A 20469-nucleotide genomic window follows, 5' to 3' on the forward strand; every position below is an offset into this window, starting at 1 on the left:
GCAGAATCACACACATGGGTCAGTGCCTGCTGCAGGGTGCAGGACATGGGGTGGCCTGTGCACGGCTGCGGTGAGCAGGCAGTCACAGGGGGACGGAGTGTGAGATAACAGAGAATTGTGTCCTGAGCCTGCCTGTTAAGCAAGTCACAGGGCTTTTTCCTTGAAGACCACACCTCACTGCAGACTGACCACTCCATGGACAGACCAGCCCACTGCTGCTGGGGACCCCCACCCCGTCCCCAGCCAATGACCCCCCGGGGCGGGACGGGGAGGAGCTGCGGGCAGGGGATAAAAGCCTCCGTGGGGTCTGCAGCTCAGCTACGGCGTCTGTGTCCTCCCGCAGCTCCGAGCAAACCCGCCTGCCACCATGGTGCACTGGTCAGCCGAGGAGAAGCAGCTCATCACCAGCATCTGGGGCAAGGTCAACGTGGAGGAATGTGGTGCCGAGGCCCTGTCCAGGTAGGTCCAGCTCTTGGGCACCTGCTCAGTTGCACCCTGGAGAGAGAAACCATGACAAGTGCATTTGGGAGCGTTAATGTGTTTGTGTCTGCTTGTGTCCCTCCATCTCTCCCCAGGCTGCTGATCGTCTACCCCTGGACCCAGCGGTTCTTTGATAACTTTGGGAACCTCTCCAGCGCCACCGCCATCATCGGCAACCCCAAGGTCCGCGCCCATGGCAAGAAAGTGCTCACCTCCTTCGGGGAAGCTGTGAAGAACCTGGACAACATCAAGACGACCTTTTCCAAGCTGTCTGAGCTGCACTGCGAGAAGCTGCACGTGGACCCCGAGAACTTCAGGGTGAGCTGTGCTTAGGGTTTGACCCTCTCTCTTGTGCGAGAAGATGCAGGGAGCCTGGTGGGGCTGAGGGTGGGGAGCCTGAAGGTGCTGCCCCTGTGTCGGTGCCACATATGCCACCTCTCCCTGGCACCTTCTGGCCCCAGGGATGGGGACCACTTTGTGTCCCCTTTTTCCAAGGCTGGAGAGGGAAAAGTAAGCATGGGATGGTCGGGAACTGGACACTGATGGGAAGAGATGTAGACTGGGGTTAGAGACAGAGGACAGCTCTGAGCGTGAGGACAAGGTCAGCAGATGAGGGAGAGGAGTGGGAGAGGGATGAAGCAGAGGAGATCAGGGTACAGGGGGCTGGGAAATCACTGTGGGTGAAGAGATGCAGCAGTTCAGGCTGGAAGGGGTTGAGAGAGTTGGATGTGGTTGATGGCCTCCGTTTTAGTCTCTGTTTAAGCCTGACTTTGAGGGTGTAGCAGGGAGACCTCACACTGCCCCTAACCCTCTGCTCAAGAGGGCATGAGGTGTCACAGAAAAGGTCTGGAAATAAAGTCTAGAGGCTGGAAAAAGCAGGTGTGAGAAGCAGCAGAGACAGAGGATGAGGATGCTGGCGCATGTAGCCAGCACAGGACAATTTTCCTGCACTTCGGCTAGAAGAGCTTCCCTGGGTTGCATCCTCTGGGACCCACCAGAGACCTGGGTTCCCTCCAGCCGCAGGTCCCTGGGTCCTGCGCAGGACCAAGGGGTGCTCAGCACCATGCTGACCTGGTTTCCTTCCTTCTCCTCTCCAGCTCCTGGGTGACATCCTCATCATCGTGCTGGCCGCACACTTCGGCAGGGACTTCAATCCTGCCTGCCAGGCCACTTGGCAGAAGCTGGTCGGGGTGGTGGCCCATGCTCTGGCCTACAAGTACCATTAAATCATCTGGAGGCAGATGTGTCTGTAACAGTCAATTAAAAAACCCGCATTTTCTGGACTTTTTGTTCTGCTGTGTCTCTGCGGCTGCCTGTGGGGTGGGAGGGAGGGAGCAGGGGATGTGAAAGGGGAGATGGGCTCAGGGATCCTGGGAGTATCACATTCCAAAAAGACAGTCAGGTTGGGCAAAGGAGAGGCTGCTTTTCATAGAATCACAGAATCATTTTGGTTGGAAAAGCCCCTCAAGATTGTTGAGTCCAATCATTCCCCCAGCCCTGTCGCTGCCCCCTGTCCTGAGAACCTCCTGTCCGTCTGTCCAGCCCTCCAGGGATGGTGACTCCAGCACTGCCCTGGGCAGCCTGTTCCAATGCCCCACAGCCCTTTGGGGAAGAAATTGTTCCCACATCCAACCTCAACCTCCCCTGGTGCAACTTGAGGCCGTTTCTTCTGCTCCTGGCGCTTGTTCCTGGGGAGCAGAGCCCGACCCCCCTGGCTCCAAGCTCCTTTCAGGCAGTTCAGAGATCAGAAGGTCTCCCCTCAGCTCCTGTTCTCCAGCTGAACCCCCCAGCTCCCTCAGCCGCTCCCATCACACTTGTGCTCCAGCCCCTCACCAGCTCCGGTCCCTTCTCTCCACTCGCTCCAGCACCTCAAGGCCTTTCTTGGTGTGAGGGGCCCAGAACCACCCCCAGGATTGGCGGTTTGGCTTCCCCAGGTCCCAGCACAGGTTCGGTCACTGCCCTGGGCCTGCTGGCCACCCCAGTGCTGGTCCCAGCCAGGATGCTGTGGCCTCTTGGCCACCTGGGCACACGCTGGCTCATGTTCAATCACCTGTCAAACAGCATCCCCATATTTCCTGCATATTGGGGTTTTCTCCAAAAGGCATCAGCCCCCTTGTTACTGCCCATTCCTGCCTGCCTGATGGCGCTGGTCCTGGAGATCCAGGCACAAAGTGATGTTGTGGTGGCCCATGCACATGAAGCTCCAGTGGGACAATAGTGGTGTCTAAACCAGCAATGCCCATGTCCCAGCACGCTTAGTCCCTCTGAGCTTGCCAGAAGTTGTTGGTGGGGGTTTTCTGACCTGTTCTGCACCAAAGGTCGAGCTGCAGGGCAAGCAGAGGCTCCTCTGGCCCAAACCTGTGACACATGCAGGGATATAAATTTGCAGACATTCACTGAAGACAGCCTAGATTAGGCAGAAATTTGGCCCTTCATATTTTAGTACTGACGTAGATGATGTTGATCAAAAGCATTTTCTGTATCAGCAGTGAAAACGCTCTTACGGTTGCTCTTGTGTGTTTTGATCAGAATGTTATACCTAAAAATGTCAAGAGGAGGGGATGAGGGCAGCTTTTAAACCCGACCCAGCCGAGATTTTTCTTACTGAGACTGGCTTAATGGAAGAATGTTTTTCCACTGTAATGGAAGGATTCTGTGTAAGTACATGAGTTTCAGCAATGCTTTGCCAGGAATAACCTAAAAAGCAACAAGGACAGATACGCTGGTGTCTCAGAATGACGAAATCCTTCTTTTGCGTGATTTAGGAATAAATTTTCTGCCTTTGTCCTGATAAAGTGGAGGTTTGTGTTTATGACCCCTCTATGCTACACAGATGGCCTGTTCGAAAGGCAAAGGATCCAGCCCCACTGGCAGCACCGAGAACACCCTGGTCAAGAGGGAAATAAAAACGAAAATTAAAAAAGCAGGAGACAGTCCAGCTTTCCTGCAGTACATCATTCTCCTTTTCGTCAGAAAATGGGCATTTCAGCACGATTTCAGGAGGTAATACTGTTCTCGGCGTCTGGTTCCGGCTAGCACAAAAGTGCAGGTCAAAACCTTGGCAGTCGCCGCCAAACCCTTGAGGCACTGGTGCACATAACATTAATAAAATGCTGGTGGTTGCATCCATCTGCACACACTCTGGCTATTCACCTGTTTGAGTCCCAAACCTGTAGACATTTGCAGAGGGACCGTGGACCTCAGGAATGTTTTTGCCACAGTGTCTGTGAATGTCTTAATTGTTCTGTTCCTCCCCTCCCACCCGTCGGCACCTCACAGTGGTGATGTGGAGTGTGTCCTGCTCCTTGACTGTGCGCTATGACCAGCAGCTGGATGGTCCTGGTGGCATTAATCTGCACTTAGAGGTACAGGCAAGGGGCAGGATGGGGTGCTGGTGTTGCAGAATGCCTGTGCCAGGCTTTTCAAGTGAGAGTTGTCCATCTCTTTTATGAAGTGAGAGCAAAGCTGTGGCCACCAACAGCCTATCTGAACCCAAAGCAGGTTTAGAGGCAAGCCCTGGGGGCAGGTTAGGTGAACACCACGGCAAGCCTGGTGTTGCAAAGATGCTGCCTGGTCCTAGCAGTGTTGCATCAGTCGCTCTAACAGCTCTTACTGAGGATGCGATGTCACTGATATCTCCTTCCTTCATGGTGGGAAAGCAGGAATCGGCTGTGCATCTCCAGGCCATCACGCTGTGCAGAACGTACCCCTTGGGGAGGAGAGCCCAACCTCACCAGCACAGTCAGAGAGGGCTAACACAGCGCTGGTGTTTCACCGCAAGATAAAATGGTCATTGGACATCTCTGCAGTGGCAGAGCAGAGTGATGCTGGGACGCCTGGGCAGGGCTGAGAGCCACCAAGTGACCAGGGGACTCCGAACCATCAGTTTCATCATTAGCTTGATCCTTTCAGGCTGGACATGAGGAAGGAATTGTTGGCTCTGAGAGTGGTGAGAGCCTGGCCCAGGTTGGGCAGAGAGGTGATGGATGAACCATCCCTGGAGACATCCCAGGCCAGGCTGGATGGGGCTCTGAGCACCCTGAGCTGGTGAAGATGTCCCTGTCATGGCAGGGGGACTGGGGAGCTGGGAAGGTCCCCTCAACACAAACCATCCTGTGATTCTATGGTTCTGTGATTAGCAGTTGGCTACGTTCAGTACCTGGCTCCACCTTGGCCATTTCAGTGAGCCCCAGATGCTGACAGCGATCCCCAGGTTCCCTGCATGGTGCAAACAGTCTTTTGGAGACCAGAGACCCTTCAAAGCGGTTCCAACCCTCCATGGCCTGACCCAGGCAGGGCTGTCTGGTGCATATTTCTATTCTTCTGCCTGCTGCTTCCACCCAAAGCGGACAGACTGAGCTCCTGCCCTCAGCCGGGAGACCAAGAGATGCTGGCACCGAGTGGGATGAGCCTGGACAGGCCTGTTGAGCTTGGAAGGGAAGAGCACAGCAAATAAAGTGGGAACCAAGATCTACTGGCACAAGACACAAGAAACAGAACGTTTTGGAGGAGACAGAAGAGTCTGGCCGGCATCCAGAGCCGCAGAGGCTGGGCACAGCTGCCGCTCCTGCTGATAAGGGCTCGGGTAAAGCTTGGCGCGGGACACTGCCTGCCGCAATCAGAGTGACCAATAAATTCTGCTTGGTTTGGAAAGGCTGTCAGTGTAGCTGCCTTTTGCCATCATTGGAATGGTTTGTCTGTAAAAAGGGATGGTTCTAGTCCATGGAAGTGGGCACGTCCCAGTGTGGGACCAAGAGATGAAGAAGGGCTATGGGGGTATTCCGCCCACACCAAAGGGAACAGATCGAAGGATGCTCGAGGGAAGAGTCCTGAGCAGCAAAAGGTCCTCCAGTTTTGCTGCTGGGGATAAGGATGCTGCAAGTTGTTGCTGTGGGGGCACGAGGGAAAAGCAGATCTCCCTTTGACTCTGTGAACTGCGAAAAAAGCTACAGAAATTGCCTCTATTCGGTATGTTGTGATCAACATTTCCCCTTCCACCCTGTGCCACCAAAAATCCCCCTCAACAGACAAGGAGGAGGGGCAGGTGCTGGTCTCTTCTCTCTGGTAACCAACGAGGGAACGGCAGGAGATGTGCCAGGGAGGGTCAGTGGGACATGAGGCAAAGGTTCTTCACCCAGAGGTTGCAGGACACTGAACAGGCTCCCAGGGAGGTGTCACGGCCCGACCTGACAGTGTTCAAGAAGAGACTGGACAGCGTCCCCAGACACACGGGGTGACCTGTGGGGTGTCACTGCAGGGACAGCAGTTGGACTCCGTGATCTGTGGGTCCCTCCAGCTCAGGATATTCTGTGATTCTATGAACCCCTGCACTGAGAGCTCTGAGCATCACAAAACTGGCAGCCAGGCCTCTGCCCCCAAGCCGTAAAACAAGTGATTTCAAAATGTACTTAAAATGAGCTCTTTGTTATAAAAATGGGTGAGATGGATGGGTCCCCCGGAGGAGCCCCAAGCAGAGCGCAGGGCTGGGACTGTCTGGGCAGTTGTGCCTTTGGTTTTCGTGTCTCATCGCTGCTCACAGCCGATGCTCGTGGTGTCCTGGCCGAGATCCCTCTGCCATCCTTGCAGGCACCTTAGGGGCTGTATGTGCTCGACGGTGAGCTCATGCCTTTGCTGGCATCGTGGACTGCTGCGCGACTGTTGTAAACAGCCTCTGGGCATGCCCAACATAGCGGGTTTCCTTAAAATGTCTTTGTGGTTGATTAATCCTAAAACTCAAAAGCCCTCGGAAGTCTTTCACAGGGAGTGCAATCTCATGCTTTCTCCCTTCTGTCAGCTGGCAGCTGCCCTGTGGCACTAATGCCGCTGCCGGAGATGATGTGAAAAGTACTTTGAAGGAATCACTTGCCAGGATGGGATGATGTTCCTGGGCAGGGACACTGTGATCCCAGGAGATGCTGCTGCCCACGAGGAGAAGCCGTGTGGGCTGGGGATGGACAGGGCTGAAGGAGAAGGAGGGAAAGATAAGGTGAAGCTCAGCAAGCCCCAAGAGCTGTTCATCTTTTGCTGCTTCTCTTTTTTGAGCATCTCACCTCGTGCCTGAGATGAGCATTGGGAACTATCCCCATGGGATGGTGCATCCCAGCTGCTCTGGTCCCCAGGCACCATGGGGCTGATGCCACCAGGTCACCAGTCCACACTGCTAATAAGTCACCTGGGAGCTGCGTCCACAGAGCACTTTACTGGCATTACAGCCCCCTCATTTCCTATGTCTGTATTAACTGGGAAAGCACGTGCATGAACCAATCTGCACACACAGCAGAACTAGAGATGGAATTGGATAGGTCACCAGTTACAGCTGCAGTCTCCGGGCAGAGCTCAGTACCTGTGTCACATGCTTCTTCCATGATTTTAAGGGCATCAACACATCCTACAGTGCATCAGGACACTGTTTGCAAAAATTACACTGGTAAGAATACCTTGACAAACTCCCCTGTTGTTCTGAAACATCTTGGATCGAGATGCTCTGTTAAGTATCAGGGTGGAAAAAAGCCACAATTTTGAAAGAGACAGTAACTGCAGGGAGTAACGGTATTGACCAGAGGTAAGGCTGGGAGAACTTATTGACAGGTTTATTTGGAGCAGGCAGATAAGAGACAAGATCGTGCTCTTCAGGTTTGTAAAGCTCGCTGCCAAGAGGACAAGAGGACAGAATTCATCTCGCATGCAGCGAGGGACGATCCCTGCAAAGCTGCTTCTTGGGCTGAAATATTTTATGTGAAGAAGCAATCTGATCAAGACAGCTCTGCCAACAGTAGCTATGCTGCTTTGCCAGGACTGCTTATTCCTTTTGGGGTATGAAGTACACTATATATTAAACAAACTCTTTTCTTCTCGTATAAGCAGTGTCTGCGCTCAAGGGTTCCTCGGTGCTAGTGCCCGAGATAGCAAAACCATCCAACTTTTGCAATGTAGACAAGGTTTTATCGCATAATTCTGCCAGCACTCAGAAAAAATAAACATGGTTCCCTATTTGGTTCTGCTTTTTATTTGGTGTACATCCAATTTCTGATTTGGGGAGGCTAAGAACTGTGCCTCAAATTTGCCCAGTTATTAGACTAAGGGACAGTCATCAGCCCTGCACAGTAGCAAGGCATTCAAAATCTGAAATAAATCGAAATGAAGGCTGTGTTGTCCTCTTTCTGGAGGGCTAGCAGATGAAATGAACTGGTTTTGCACAGTACTCTGTATGTAGACTCTGCTGGCATCACATGGGACAGACCACCCAGGTGCGTGACACGTCCAGCTCGGGACTCCTCATAGACTGAGGCTGGTGGTAACACTGTGCTCTAGACACTATCTTCCCTTGTGCAGCCCAGCGCCCTCCCCAGCCCCAACCAGAGTTGTGCCTTCGAGATGGATCCACTTCCTCTAATGACAGGGAATGGTACTGGGGATGGGCAATGGGAGAGCTCAGACTCAGAAAAGTACAGACAACAATGACGGAAAACAACAATGGACAACAATGATGGACAACAGCAATAGACAACGATGATAGCAACGATGGACAACAACGATGGATGACAACTCTGAAGCTCTTTACTGGGACAGACACGAAAGGAGGCTCTTGCATTTAAATTATGAGCCCTAGATTTGGGAGTGATCCTTCAGCCCTTCTTTCCCAGTGAATCTCTGATCCTTTAAGACTGGGGTGGATGATGCCCCTCAGGCCAAGAAAGGCCTTGAGGTGCTGGAGCGAGTGGAGAGAAGGGAATGGAGCTGGTGAGGGGCTGGAGCACAAGTGTGATGGGAGCGGCTGAGGGAGCTGGGGGTTCAGCTGGAGAACAGGAGCTGAGGGGAGACCTTCTGATCTCTGAACTGCCTGAAAGGAGCTTGGAGCCAGGGGGGTCGGGCTCTGCTCCCCAGGAACAAGCGCCAGGAGCAGAGGAAACGGCCTCAAGTTGCCCAGGGGAGGTTGAGGTTGGATGTGGGAACAATTTCTTCCCCAAAGGGCTGTGGGGCATTGGAACAGGCTGCCCAGGGCAGTGCTGGAGTCACCATCCCTGGAGGGCTGGACAGACGGACAGGAGGTTCTCAGGACATGGGGCAGGGACAGGGCTGGGGGAATGGGTTGGACTTGGTGATTCTGAGGGTCTCCTCCAACCAAAATGATTCTGTGATTCTATGATTCTGTGATTCTATGATGCCCGGAGTTGTTCAGGAGGAACCCCAGCAGTGCGGGGTATCAATGCACCATTACAAGTCTGAAAACATGGTCAAGACAAAGACTACAACCTCTTTGAACCTCACTGCCTGTCTTCTCGGGTCAGCAGTGCATGTCCAGCCCCCAGCCTCCAGCTGCCTCTGCAATTCGGGGAGCCCACGGCCATGGAGGAGCCGCGCAGGCAGCTCCACCTGCGCTCGGGACCGCGGATACAACTCCATGGGTGCGAGATGATGCTTGTCCACTCCAGGGCAGAGGGGGGAAAGGGCCTCTTTTCCCCTTGGACAGCATCCAAAATTGCTATCTTTCCTTGTGCAGCCCAGCGCCCTCCCCAGCCCCAACCAATAGCTACGTGAACTGAGATTAGGACAAGCTGTTACTAGTGTATAAAAATCCCTGGGGCACACTTCGGCTCCACTTCTTCATCTTTGTTCAGGGACGCCCCAGGTAAACCCACCACCCGACACCATGGTGCACTGGACAGCCGAGGAGAAGCAGCTCATCACCAGCATCTGGAGCAAGGTCAACGTGGCCGAATGTGGTGCTGAGGCCTTGTCCAGGTAGGTCCAGCTCCCAGGCACCTGCTTGGCTGCACCCAGAGAAACCACTCTAATCATGGGAGCATTAACGTGTCTGTGTCTGCTTGTGTCCCTCCATCTCTCCCCAGGCTGCTGATCGTCTACCCCTGGACCCAGAGGTTCTTCTCTTCCTTCGGGAACCTCTCCAACCCCACCGCCATCAATGGCAACCCCTTGGTCCGTGCCCATGGCAAGAAAGTGCTCACCTCCTTCGGGGATGCTGTGAAGAACCTGGACAACATCAAGAAATGTTTTGCTCAGCTGAGCAAACTCCACTGCGAGAAACTGCACGTGGACCCCGAGAACTTCAGGGTGAGCTGTGCTGGGAGTCCAGGCTCAGCTGGGCAGGGGTTCCTGCTCTCTGGAGAGGGAGTTCGGGTCTCTGAGGTGTCTGATGGTCAATCAGATCTGGAGAGAAACCCAGAGCCTGGGGCTCTGCTGAGGGCAGGGGCGATGGAGGGGAAGGGAGTGAATATTTGGGGAGAATAGAGAGGAGTTTTGGGGCTGGGATGTGTGAGGGGACGACCCAGCTGAGGCAGACAGGTATGAAGTGCAGAACCAGATACCTGTTGGTAGGAAGTGACTGGCTTGGAGCAGCCAGAGACCAGAACAGAAGAAACTGAGGCAGGATTTGGAGGGAAGAGTTGAGCTTGGCTGTGATCGGTTGTTTAAACCCAGAGAGAAAATAAACACAGCTACTTCATCAGGAGGGGATCTGAGCCCTGAGAAAGCACGGGTGGGTAGGGAAATGGAAGGAAAGGATAAACCCAGCTGAAGCAGAGGGAGGACATTGCATGGCAGGCAGGGGAAGGCGTTGGGGAAGAGGATCCAGAACACTGAGGTGTCCTGGTGACCACCAGAGATTCAAGTTGTGCCAGGAGCCTGGTGCTGTGCACAGGTCTGTGATAAATGCATTCCTTGTTTTGCGATTAATTCCCAAAAAACTGGTGTCCATGCAGGAACACCTGGGTGGTGCGATGGTGGGGAGGGAAGCGGGGGCAGCACCGGGCTGATGGCTTCTTCTGCTTCCCCCGCCAGCTCCTGGGTGACATCCTCATCATCGTCCTGGCCTCCCATTTCGGCAAGGACTTCACCCCCGCCTGCCAGTCCGCCTGGGAGAAGATGGTCCACGTGGTGGCCCACGCGCTGGCCCACGAGTACCACTGAGCCTCCCGCAAGCGTTTGCGCCCAGAGGTGCTCGTGGAGAAACACCCTCTGGTTCTGCTGGCCTCTGATTGCCAAATAAACACCAACTGCTTCATCCGTGAAGAGGTGTCTGCCTCTCTGTGGGAAGGAGTGGAGGCCACCCCGGGGTGCTGGGGAATGGGAAGGGGGTAATCACACACAGGGCAACGAGAGCCACGGTCTTGTCTATGAATTCACGTGAGACTTGTCTAAGATAGAGAACTCAGGGGAACATTCAAGACAAAAACCAATTAAACACACCACGAAATGTAGAGAGAAATACACCGTTGCTTTTTCGAGGCGTCATTGCATTGAATGTTTTAAGGTTTTCACAGATTAAGTGGAAAAAACATGTACTGAGAGAGGTGGCAGTGAGATTAGGCCCAGGGTTTGTAACCTCCTTCATGGAAGGAAAAATGCTTTTTTCATGACATTTTGTTTAAATCATTATCATTCTGGTATTATTAAAGGCAGAATGTAACAGACACAACTATCTGTTATGGAAAAAAACACACCAAGAACAGTAATTTCGTGTACAGGAAGGAGAGCATCTGGTTTCACTGGCCACTACATCCAACCTTCCACGTGCAAAATGGAATTCCCGGAATAGTCTCCATGCCATGATGAGGACCATGGCCCTCACCGGCTCCTGCGTCCAGACCGGGAGCATCCCCACAGCACTGAGAGCGGCCTGGGGACACGTTTGGGGTTTTTGGTGGCTCTTATCAAGGAGAAGGCAGAACGAATGGCTCCGGACCAGGTCTGCCGTAAAAGCCGTGCTGTTCAACGAGGAGATCTGGGGAGCAGTGTCACCCCCAGGCCTGGCCCCAGGGTCCTTTGGCCAAGCCCCCTCCTGAAGTGGCCTTTCCATACTCAGAAGGGGCTGAGAAGAAAGATGGGGACAGACTTTTGAGCAGGGTCTGTTGTGACAGGACAAGGGATGATGGGTTAAACTAAAGGAGGGAGATTCAGGCTGGACATGAGGAAGAAATTGTTGTCCCTGAGGGTGGTGAGAACCTGGCCCAGGTACCCAGAGAGGTGGTGGATGAACCATCCCTGGAGACATCCCAGGCCAGGCTGGACGGGGCTCTGAGCAACCTGAGCTGTGAAGATGTCCCTGTCATGGCAGGGGTGGCACTGGGGAGCTGGGAAGTTCCCTCCAACCCAAATTACTCTGTGATTCTGTTGTTCTGAGTGAGCAGGCAGAGGAGAGCTGGTGCGCCCATCACAAGTGGCCCTTGGCCCACCGCCCTTGGCCAAGGCCCACACATTGCTCCATGGTCATCCAGACCCCTCTGGACCAGTTAGCATTCCCTATTCTGGCCCCACAAGCTCCATGTAGCCTCAGCTCCTGCGTCCCACCCTCGTTGGGAGCAGGAACAGATGTGCAGCCCCAAGAGACCCAGTTGCCTCTCCCACCACCCAGGAGGACAATTGCCGGTCGCCAAATTGCAGGGTCAGGCACTGCTTCCTGCTGCACATTTGCGCAGACCCCAGTATACCCAGCCTTCCCCACCTCTCCTGGGACCCCTGTGAACCAACGTCCTGCAAGCTACTGGTGTGCCCTGTGTTGTAACGTTTCCCTTCCAGCCTGGGTTGACCTCTGCTAACAGGCTCTCTGAGACAGGAGCTCTCTGAGTGCAAGCTACTGCCCATGGTTTTCTTAGTGCTACCCTAAACTTAGCAAACTGTGAAATTGCTGATAGGAAAGAACAAGGAGAACTCTAAGCCTGACAGGTCCTGCATGAAGCGGACAAAGAGAAAGTGCTTGCACGCCACCTGTGCATTCAGAGGGAGGATCCAACAGCCCCACGTCTGAGTCTTCTGCCTTGCAGCCATGGAGCCCATTCTGGTTTGCACCGTACGAGGGGCACCAAGCCTTGCACAAAGCTTCCTCGGAGGGCTTACACGGGACTCACGTGGAGCCATGCTTGGACTTTGCGTGGAGATAAATGCCACCCTTCAGTAGGGAGCTGCACAGCTGGAAATCAAAGGCAGGGGGAGGGCGGCCACCAAGCCCGTCCCAGCGCTGGATCTGGGCATCTTGCCCTGCGCCCCACCCTGGTGCCGCGTCCCCTCCCTCGGGGTGCCAGGACTGCGGGGCCCCCCCGGGGGCCCAGCCAATGGAGGGGTGCACGGGGAAGAGGAGGGGCCCGGCGGAGCATATAAAAATGGGGAGAGCTGCTCGCCAACGTGCGATCCCCTTGGGAGCAAGAGCCGAAACTTCCTCCGTACCCGCCGAGAGCCGCACGCTACCCTCCAGCCGACACCATGGTGCACTGGTCAGCCGAGGAGAAGCAGCTCATCACCAGCATCTGGGGCAAGGTCAATGTGGCCGAGTGCGGTGCTGAGGCCCTGGCCAGGTAGGTCCAGCTCCCCGGCACCTGCTCAGCTGCACCCTGGAGAAAGAAACCACTCCGATCATGGGAGTATTAACGTGTCTGTGTCTGCTTGTGTCCCTCCATCTCTCCCCAGGCTGCTGATCGTCTACCCCTGGACCCAGAGGTTCTTCTCTTCCTTTGGGAACCTCTCCAGTGCCACCGCCATCATCGGCAACCCCAATGTCCGCGCCCACGGCAAGAAAGTGCTCACCTCCTTCGGGGATGCTGTGAAGAACCTGGACAACATCAAGGGCACCTTCGCCCAGCTGTCCGAGCTGCACTGTGACAAGCTGCACGTGGACCCCGAGAACTTCAGGGTGAGACACACTCCTGACCGCGGGACCACCCCCTCCACACCACATCTTTGCGGGAAGTTTCTCCCCCAGCCCCAAGCCCCCTATGTGAGGGTCACCCTAGATGTGCAGGATGATGAGGGGCTGGTGGTTGGGGTTGGGGGGAAGATGCAGGAGAGGGACAGAGAGGGAAGGGACCAACCTGCAGTTTGGTGAGAAAGCACCGAAGGGGCTGAGTGGTGATGGTGATGGAGGGGCCGCCTGGGGGGTGCACCGGAGTGGGGAAGGCAGCCAGGAGGTGGCTTCAGTGCAGAAATAGAGAGGGAGAGTAAAGCAGAAGTGGTTGTTGGGCAGGAAGAGGTTTGAGCCAAGGGGAAGGAGCAAGAGCGAAGCGGAGGAGGATCTGCAGGTTTCTGGGCTTTGCTAACCCAAGGGTGCTCTTGTCCCCCCAGCTCCTGGGTGACATCCTGATCATCGTCCTGGCCGCCCACTTCGGCAAGGATTTCACTCCCGACTGCCAGGCCGCCTGGCAAAAGCTGGTCCGTGTGGTGGCCCACGCTCTGGCCCGCAAGTACCACTAAACGCCAGCAGGAAAACCCCGGCAGCGTCTCCAGCCGCGTGTCACGCACCGTCTGACATGTTCTGGAGCTGACAGCTCGTAACACCCAAATAAAGATCATCCTGTGAAATCCCCACCGAGTCCGTGTCTCCCTGAGGGGCTGGAGGGGTTGGGGGGACCTGGGGCACCCACGGGGTGTAAGCTTGAGCAGGGCGAGCATTTTGCTCCCAGAAAATACCACCTGCCTTTGTTATGCTTGGTTTTACTGAGGGGGTTGTGTGGGATTTGCCTCTGGAAATGACATTTACAGAGCACTGGGTAGATACAGCCCTGCAGCCCCCGTGGTCACGCACCGGGGTGTTTGCATCGAGGAGCTGGGTTGTATTTTACTGTGAAACCCGCGTGTTTTCCTGCAGGCGAGGGGAACTTGGAGGATTTGTGTTTTTCAGGAAGGATAAACAAACCGAAGACTTTAATCCACCCTGGCTCATCCCTGGCACAAGGCCCACAGAGAAATGAGCTGACTCATACTGGCCAAGCAGCCAGCTGGGTGGGGGTAGGTTTTAGATAAACATTTTGCTATCAAGACCTGTCCAGACTTTGTTTATGCGCTTCTTCTTCACCCTGCACCACCCATTCTGCAACTCGGCAGGGGGTGGTCCTGATAATAGTGGTGATATCGGTAATTTTCTGGACGTGTGTTTCAATCGATGCCCTGTGCGTGCAAAGCTATTCGGGCGATTAAGTGTCTGCAGAGCAGGACTCTCTGGGATAGAGTTTGTTCTTGGCATGGGAAGCACCGTCTGCCCCGTCTGATCTGAGCATGATGCACTAAAAGCAATGGTTAGCTGAAATGCCTACTTTTTAAAGGAAAAAAGAGGGCATCACTTTATGTCTTGGTATCTCTGACACCTGTCTGCGCTGCGTCCTGCCCCTGCTTCATCCACACTCCTGCACCACATCCTCCTGTCCCTGACCCACTGCAGGTTATCGGAAGCCCTTTGTGGCCGGTAAATCCCCCTTCTCGCACACATTTCTCAGAGGAAGAGGCACTTTGTTTTTTGGTGCTAAGGCAGACACTGAGAAGGTGACTCCTGGTAAGACCCAAAGTGCTTTTACAGGGAGTCTGGGCAGGCATGGAGTGCAGGGTCGCGGTCAGCTCACCAAAAAACCAGATTCTTACGTGATTTTTCGTAGGTTTCTTGATGGATATTTGTAGACCTTAATGTGAGTGTGGTTGTTCATAGACTGAATTATTTGAACAAGCGGGTCTTCTCTCATAGACAAGCTGTCTGGGGTAGAAACGGTCCGAGCAGACCGCAGACCTCAGGTCAGTGCAGCAGAGGGTTCTGCTGCTGTTGGGGTCCTGATGGGGTCCCCATCCCCAGGAACAGGGACAGGGGTCCCATCGCCGGCACCTGGCAGCACGGCAGGACGGTGACAGTTCCCTTGGCACTGCCCATGGCCTTAGTCCCTGTCCCCAGGCTCAGCTTAGCATTGGCACCCTGGTCCCTGTCCCCCCAGCAAACAGATCCTGGGGGATGTCCCCTTCCTGTGCTGCTTTACCTGGTCCCGCTTTGCTCCTGCGTGATGGCAGTGGCTGCGGGAGGTGAGACCCCCAGCAACGCCTGTTGCAGCGGGAGGTGACACCCTTGGTGATGTCCAGTGGTGACACCCCTAGCGATGCCCAGTGCTGCAGGAGGTGACACCCCAGTGATGGCTGGTGCAGTGGCAGGTGACACCCTGACCATGTCCAGTGCATCCAGAGGTGACACTGCCAGTGATGTCCAGTGTTGCAGGAGGTGACACTTCTGGCAATTCCCAGTGCAGCAGAAGGTGACACCCCCAATGAAGCCCAGGTCTGCAGGAGGTGACACCCCTGGAGATCTCTGGGTCTGTGGGAGGTGACACCCTGGTGATGCCTGGTGTAGCAGGAGGTGACACCTCTGGTGACACCCAGTGCAGCGAGGGGTGACACCCTCAGTGGTGCCTGATGCTGACAACCATGGCAATGCCTGATACAGCAGGAGGTGACACCCCCTGTGATGCCCGGTGCAGTGGAAGGTGACACCCCCGGCGATACCCGGAGCAGCAGGAGGTGACACCCCCAGCGATGCCCAATGCAGCAGGAGGTGACACACCCTGTGATGCCTGGTGCAGTGGGAGGTGACACCCCTGGCGATACCCAGAGCAGCAGGAGGTGACACCCCCAACGATGCCCAATGCAGCAGGAGGTGACACCCCCGGTGATGCCCAATGCAGCAGGAGGTGACACCCCCGGCGATGCCCAATGCAGCAGGAGGTGACACACCCTGTGATGCCCGGTGCAGTGGGAGGTGACACCCCTGGCGATACCCAGAGCAGCAGGAGGTGACACCCCCGGTGATGCCCAATGCAGCAGGAGGTGACACCCCCGGCGATGCCCACTGCAGTGGGAGGTGACACTCCCAGTGATACCCGGAGCAGCAGGAGGTGACACCCCCAGCGACGCCCAATGCAGCAGGAGGTGACACCGCCGGTGATGCTCGGTGCAGTGGGAGGTGACACCCTCGGTGATGCCCGGGCACCAGCAGCACCGCGGGTCCTGGAGGAGCCGATACGGTGGTGCAGGAGGTCGGGCGCTGGCATCAACCCAGCAGCATTTTGCCTTCGCGTTCTCTCCCCATCCATGCACCCGGCAGCGCTCGACTTGATTTATCATCATGCTCCAGCATGCCAGCCCTAGCGCAATACATTTTCTTGAGAAGAGGCAACCTGGCAACTCTAACAAAGATTATTCATCCCTATTCCATTGAAAAAAATGTCTACAACTAAAGGGGGAGATATTATCAGGGGGAAAATATCATTCAGTATCCTTCCTTCCTTCCTTCCTTCCTTCCTTCCTTCCTTCCTTCCTTCCTTCCTTCCTTCTCTTCCTCTTCTCTTCTCTTCTCTTCTCTTCTCTTCTCTTCTCTTCTCTTCTCTTCTCTTCTCTTCTCTTCTCTTCTCTTCTCTTCTCTTCTCTTCTCTTCTCTTCTCTTCTCTTCTCTTCTCTTCCCTTCCCTTCCCTTCCCTTCCCTTCCCTTCCCTTCCCTTCCCTTCCCTTCCCTTCCCTTCCCTTCCCTTCCCTTCCCTTCCCTTCCCTTCCCTTCCCTTCCCTTCCCTTCCCTTCCCTTCCCTTCCCTTCCCTTCCCTTCCCTTCCCTTCCCTTCCCTTCCCTTCTCTTTCTCACAGGAGGCCAAATCACCTCCTCCTACCAAAGGAGGATGAGTGCATTCTGGATGAACGTGGAGAAAATGAAATACGGCCGCCTTGTCAGGGCAGGATCAGCATGGAAAGGCCCTGGGCTCCCCCTGGGCTGGACATCCCTGAGCTGAGCTTTTGCTGCTTTTTGAGCCCACGGCAGATCCTGCAGTGGCAAACCTTGTGTTCAAAGCACATTTCTCCTGCACTTTATGGATGCGAATGAAAGCAGAACTGGGATGAAACAGGTGATGAGAGGGTTGGACTAGATGATCTCCAGAAGTCCTTCCAACTCTAAGCATTCTGTGATTCTGTGATCCTGTTTGATATTTGCTCCCAGTTCAGGAGATTTACATCTGGCCAGTCCTTTTACATCAGAGGGGAAAACATTCAGGTGATTTTCTTCCTGCTTCAAAAGGGAAAAGTAAACCAAGCAGGCCAAGTTCTCTTACGGGAAAAGGACAATGGGGTTAATGCAGATTTGGGCTGCAAAGTCTGAGCATCCTCTGAGCAACTCCAGCATTGCCCAGAGCTCCTGCTGGTGCAGGGGGAATGGAGTCCTGCTGCAGTGCAGGTGTCTGCACGGTTTGTTGGTGGCAAAACCCTCGGTATTGCTCTGACACAGGGCGCATTTTGTCTGGAATATTCATCATTTTGCTGACAGAGGCTCAGGGAAGGCAGAAACCAGCATTTGGGAGAGCCAAGACACAAGGCTCCCACCTCGCCGAGTCCCATGCACACATCTTGCCCAGGGCAGTGCTGGAGTCGCCATCCCTGGAGGGTTGGACAGACGGACATGAGGTTCTCAGGACATGGGGCAGAGACAGGGCTGTGAAACAGTTGGACTTGATCGTCTTGAGGGTGTCTTCCAACCAAAATGATTCTATGGTTCTATGGTTCTATGGTTCTATGATTCTATGTTAAACTGTGATGGACTACACGTTAAATTGTGATGGACTATGGACTTTTTCTTTGAAGGGGCCCACATCTGGTAGCTGTGATGCAGAACTGCCTGCACAGCAGGGCCAGGATAAAGGTCTTGCACTCAGGATAACCAGAGACCACACCCTGGCCACCCCCTTCTGCTCCCTGACCAGAGGGGACCCCCACCCCGTCCCCAGCCAATGACCCCCCGGGGCGGGACGGGGAGGAGCTGCGGGCAGGGGATAAAAGCCTCCGTGGGGTCTGCAGCTCAGCTACGGCGTCTGTGTCCTCCCGCAGCTCCGAGCAAACCCGCCTGCCACCATGGTGCACTGGTCAGCCGAGGAGAAGCAGCTCATCACCAGCATCTGGGGCAAGGTCAACGTGGAGGAATGTGGTGCCGAGGCCCTGTCCAGGTAGGTCCAGCTCCTGGGCACCTGCTCAGTTGCACCCTGGAGACAGAAACCACGGTAAGTGCATTTGGGAGCATTAACATCTCTGCTTGTGTCCCTCCATCTCTCCCCAGGCTGCTGATCGTCTACCCCTGGACCCAGAGGTTCTTCTCTTCCTTCGGGAACCTCTCCAGCCCCACCGCCATCATCGGCAACCCCAAGGTCCGCGCCCATGGCAAGAAAGTGCTCACCTCCTTCGGGGAAGCTGTGAAGAACCTGGACAACATCAAGACGACCTTTTCCAAGCTGTCTGAGCTGCACTGCGAGAAGCTGCACGTGGACCCCGAGAACTTCAGGGTGAGCCGTGTTCGCAGTCCCAGCCCCTTCCCTGTGTCCTGTGGGCAAAAGCAGGTTTTGCTTTGAAACTAGGGATATTACCTCCAGCTCCAGGGGTGGCTGGTGGAGACAGAGTCCCTGTGTAGTACCCAAGTGAGGTGAGTCCTCATGCGGGGCTGTTTGCAGGAGCGTGGGTGATTTTCACACTGAAAAGTATCATTTTTAGTACCAGTACAGCAATGGGTAGGAGAAGGTGTTGAGAGATTGTTACTTGAAGGCAATGCTGAGGATAAGGACAAAAGAAACAAACGCAGGATAAGGTGCAGCTTGGGCTGGAGGAGGCTAAGCAGAGCATTTAAGGAAATTATAGGTCCTATAGCAAGATAAGCAGCTAACCTGGTTGAAAACAACAGAGCACGTCTCTGTGTCACCCATGGGCTGCCTGCCTGGACGGGACACTCAGTCCTCCTCCAGCACTTTTGAAGAAAAATGAATAGTTTTTTTTATTTACATGTAAAGAGAAAAATACCACCCCACCCGCCCCCACAGCGTTTTCCAGGGTGGGTCTTACACCAAATTACTTCACCATCCCAAATAATGGGCAGAAACAGTTTCAACGCTTCTCTTTTCCTTCCTTCCTTCCTTCCTTCCTTCCTTCCTTCCTTCCTTCCTTCCTTCCTTCCTTCCTCCCTTCCTCCCTTCCTCCCTTCCTCCCTTCCTCCCTTCCTCCCTTCCTCCCTTCCTCCCTTCCTCCCTTCCTTCCCTTTATTTTATTTCTTTTCTCCTTTCCTTTCCTTTCCTTTCCTTTCCTTTCCTTTCCTTTCCTTTCCTTTCCTTTCCTTTCCTTTCCTTTCCTTTCCTTTCCTTTCCTTTCCTTTCCTTTCCTTTCCTTTCCTTTCCTTTCCTTTCCTTTCCTTTCCTTTCCTTTCCTTTCCTTTCCTTTCCTTTCCTTTCCTTTCCTTTCCTTTCCTTCCCTTCCCTTCCCTTCCCTTCCCTTCCCTTCCCTTCCCTTCCCTTCCCTTCCCTTCCCTTCCCTTCCCTTCCCTTCCCTTCCCTTCCCTTCCCTTCCCTTCCCTTCCCTTCCCTTCCTTTCCCTCCCCTCCCCTCCCCTCCCCTCCCCTCCCCTCCCCTCCCCTCCCCTCCCCTCCCCTGCCCTGCCCTGCCCTGCCCTGCCCTGCCCTTCCCTTCCCTGCCCTTCCCTGCCCTTCAGAATGAAGTAAATATTGCTTTCCCAAACCTCAGAGCTTTCTATACGAACACGGAGGACCTGTCATAGCAGTCCCAGGGAACAGGGAGTGATCCAGTCCCTGTAACCAGGCCTGCAGCCCGACACCACTCCAATGGGACAGGGGCTGAGGAGGAAGAGGAGGAGGGACAGTCCTTTCGGGAAGGGATTTCAGCCTCAGGGAGACATCAGAAGAAGGGACATTCATCCTGGGGGTTGCAGGGAGGTGTCTGGGGGGGACAGGATGGAGAAGGTGGCAGAACTGAACCCGGAGGGAAGTCTGCAGAAGGTAAACCACAGTTCCAGCAGCGCTGACCCTGTTTTCCTCTTTCTCCTGCAGCTCCTTGGAGACATCCTCATCATCGTCCTGGCTTCCCACTTCACCAAGGATTTCACTCCTGCCTGCCAGTTCGCCTGGCAGAAGCTGGTTGGCGTGGTGGCTCATGCTCTGGCCCGCAGGTACCACTGAGCATCCTGGACCCGGCTGTGTGAGGAAGAGCCCCTGCAACCCCCAGCACCTCTGAGCACGAGGAGATGCCCTTCAGATACTGACAGGCTGTGGCCACCAAATAAATGTCTCCCAGCACCATGTCTGCAGAGTCTCCCTGTCTCTGTGCCGGGGGAGGAAGGGGCCAGGGCAGTTTGTGCTGTCAAATGCCATGACATCCATGTGTGGGTGTATTTCTTGTTTCTAAGGGCTGTTGCAGACCTTCCT

The 20469-nt window shown here is 54.7% G+C and overlaps 4 protein-coding genes across 4 annotated transcripts; all 4 read left to right on the plus strand.

Annotated features, from left to right (window-relative positions):
* The first annotated feature begins 284 nt into the window (after nt 1-284).
* Nucleotides 285-1763, plus strand: LOC136100188 (hemoglobin subunit rho). Its single transcript, XM_065835061.2, has 3 exons — nt 285-459; nt 576-798; nt 1578-1763. The coding sequence occupies exons 1-3, from the start codon at nt 368-370 to the stop codon at nt 1704-1706; spliced, it is 444 nt and encodes a 147-aa protein (XP_065691133.1). The 5' UTR covers nt 285-367; the 3' UTR covers nt 1707-1763.
* Nucleotides 1764-8957: 7194 nt separating this feature from the next.
* LOC136100160 (hemoglobin subunit beta-like) lies at nt 8958-10509 on the plus strand. The gene is made up of 3 exons (XM_065835011.2): nt 8958-9222; nt 9330-9552; nt 10279-10509. The coding sequence occupies exons 1-3, from the start codon at nt 9131-9133 to the stop codon at nt 10405-10407; spliced, it is 444 nt and encodes a 147-aa protein (XP_065691083.1). The 5' UTR covers nt 8958-9130; the 3' UTR covers nt 10408-10509.
* A 2093-nt stretch (nt 10510-12602) lies between these two features.
* On the plus strand, nt 12603-13792 carry LOC136100154 (hemoglobin subunit beta). The gene is made up of 3 exons (XM_065834998.2): nt 12603-12788; nt 12901-13123; nt 13552-13792. The coding sequence occupies exons 1-3, from the start codon at nt 12697-12699 to the stop codon at nt 13678-13680; spliced, it is 444 nt and encodes a 147-aa protein (XP_065691070.1). The 5' UTR covers nt 12603-12696; the 3' UTR covers nt 13681-13792.
* Nucleotides 13793-18068: 4276 nt separating this feature from the next.
* On the plus strand, nt 18069-20345 carry LOC136100168 (hemoglobin subunit epsilon). The gene is made up of 3 exons (XM_065835025.2): nt 18069-18217; nt 18328-18550; nt 20095-20345. The coding sequence occupies exons 1-3, from the start codon at nt 18126-18128 to the stop codon at nt 20221-20223; spliced, it is 444 nt and encodes a 147-aa protein (XP_065691097.1). The 5' UTR covers nt 18069-18125; the 3' UTR covers nt 20224-20345.
* Nucleotides 20346-20469: the final 124 nt, after the last annotated feature.

The sequence above is a fragment of the Patagioenas fasciata genome, chromosome 1, assembly GCF_037038585.1.
Source record: "Patagioenas fasciata isolate bPatFas1 chromosome 1, bPatFas1.hap1, whole genome shotgun sequence".
Lineage (NCBI taxonomy): Eukaryota > Metazoa > Chordata > Aves > Columbiformes > Columbidae > Patagioenas > Patagioenas fasciata.

Bases quoted from the DNA above. Each gene is read 5' to 3' on its own strand.
- LOC136100154 (XM_065834998.2), top strand. From the start codon at position 12,697: ATGGTGCACTGGTCAGCCGAGGAGAAGCAGCTCATCACCAGCATCTGG. The intron at 12,789-12,900 runs GTAGGTCCAGCT...ATCTCTCCCCAG, and splicing joins GGTGCTGAGGCCCTGGCCAG to GCTGCTGATCGTCTACCCCT. The intron at 13,124-13,551 runs GTGAGACACACT...TTGTCCCCCCAG, and splicing joins TGGACCCCGAGAACTTCAGG to CTCCTGGGTGACATCCTGAT.
- LOC136100168 (XM_065835025.2), top strand. From the start codon at position 18,126: ATGGTGCACTGGTCAGCCGAGGAGAAGCAGCTCATCACCAGCATCTGG. The intron at 18,218-18,327 runs GTAGGTCCAGCT...ATCTCTCCCCAG, and splicing joins GGTGCCGAGGCCCTGTCCAG to GCTGCTGATCGTCTACCCCT. The intron at 18,551-20,094 runs GTGAGCCGTGTT...TTTCTCCTGCAG, and splicing joins TGGACCCCGAGAACTTCAGG to CTCCTTGGAGACATCCTCAT.
- LOC136100188 (XM_065835061.2), top strand. From the start codon at position 368: ATGGTGCACTGGTCAGCCGAGGAGAAGCAGCTCATCACCAGCATCTGG. The intron at 460-575 runs GTAGGTCCAGCT...ATCTCTCCCCAG, and splicing joins GGTGCCGAGGCCCTGTCCAG to GCTGCTGATCGTCTACCCCT. The intron at 799-1,577 runs GTGAGCTGTGCT...TCTCCTCTCCAG, and splicing joins TGGACCCCGAGAACTTCAGG to CTCCTGGGTGACATCCTCAT.
- LOC136100160 (XM_065835011.2), top strand. From the start codon at position 9,131: ATGGTGCACTGGACAGCCGAGGAGAAGCAGCTCATCACCAGCATCTGG. The intron at 9,223-9,329 runs GTAGGTCCAGCT...ATCTCTCCCCAG, and splicing joins GGTGCTGAGGCCTTGTCCAG to GCTGCTGATCGTCTACCCCT. The intron at 9,553-10,278 runs GTGAGCTGTGCT...TTCCCCCGCCAG, and splicing joins TGGACCCCGAGAACTTCAGG to CTCCTGGGTGACATCCTCAT.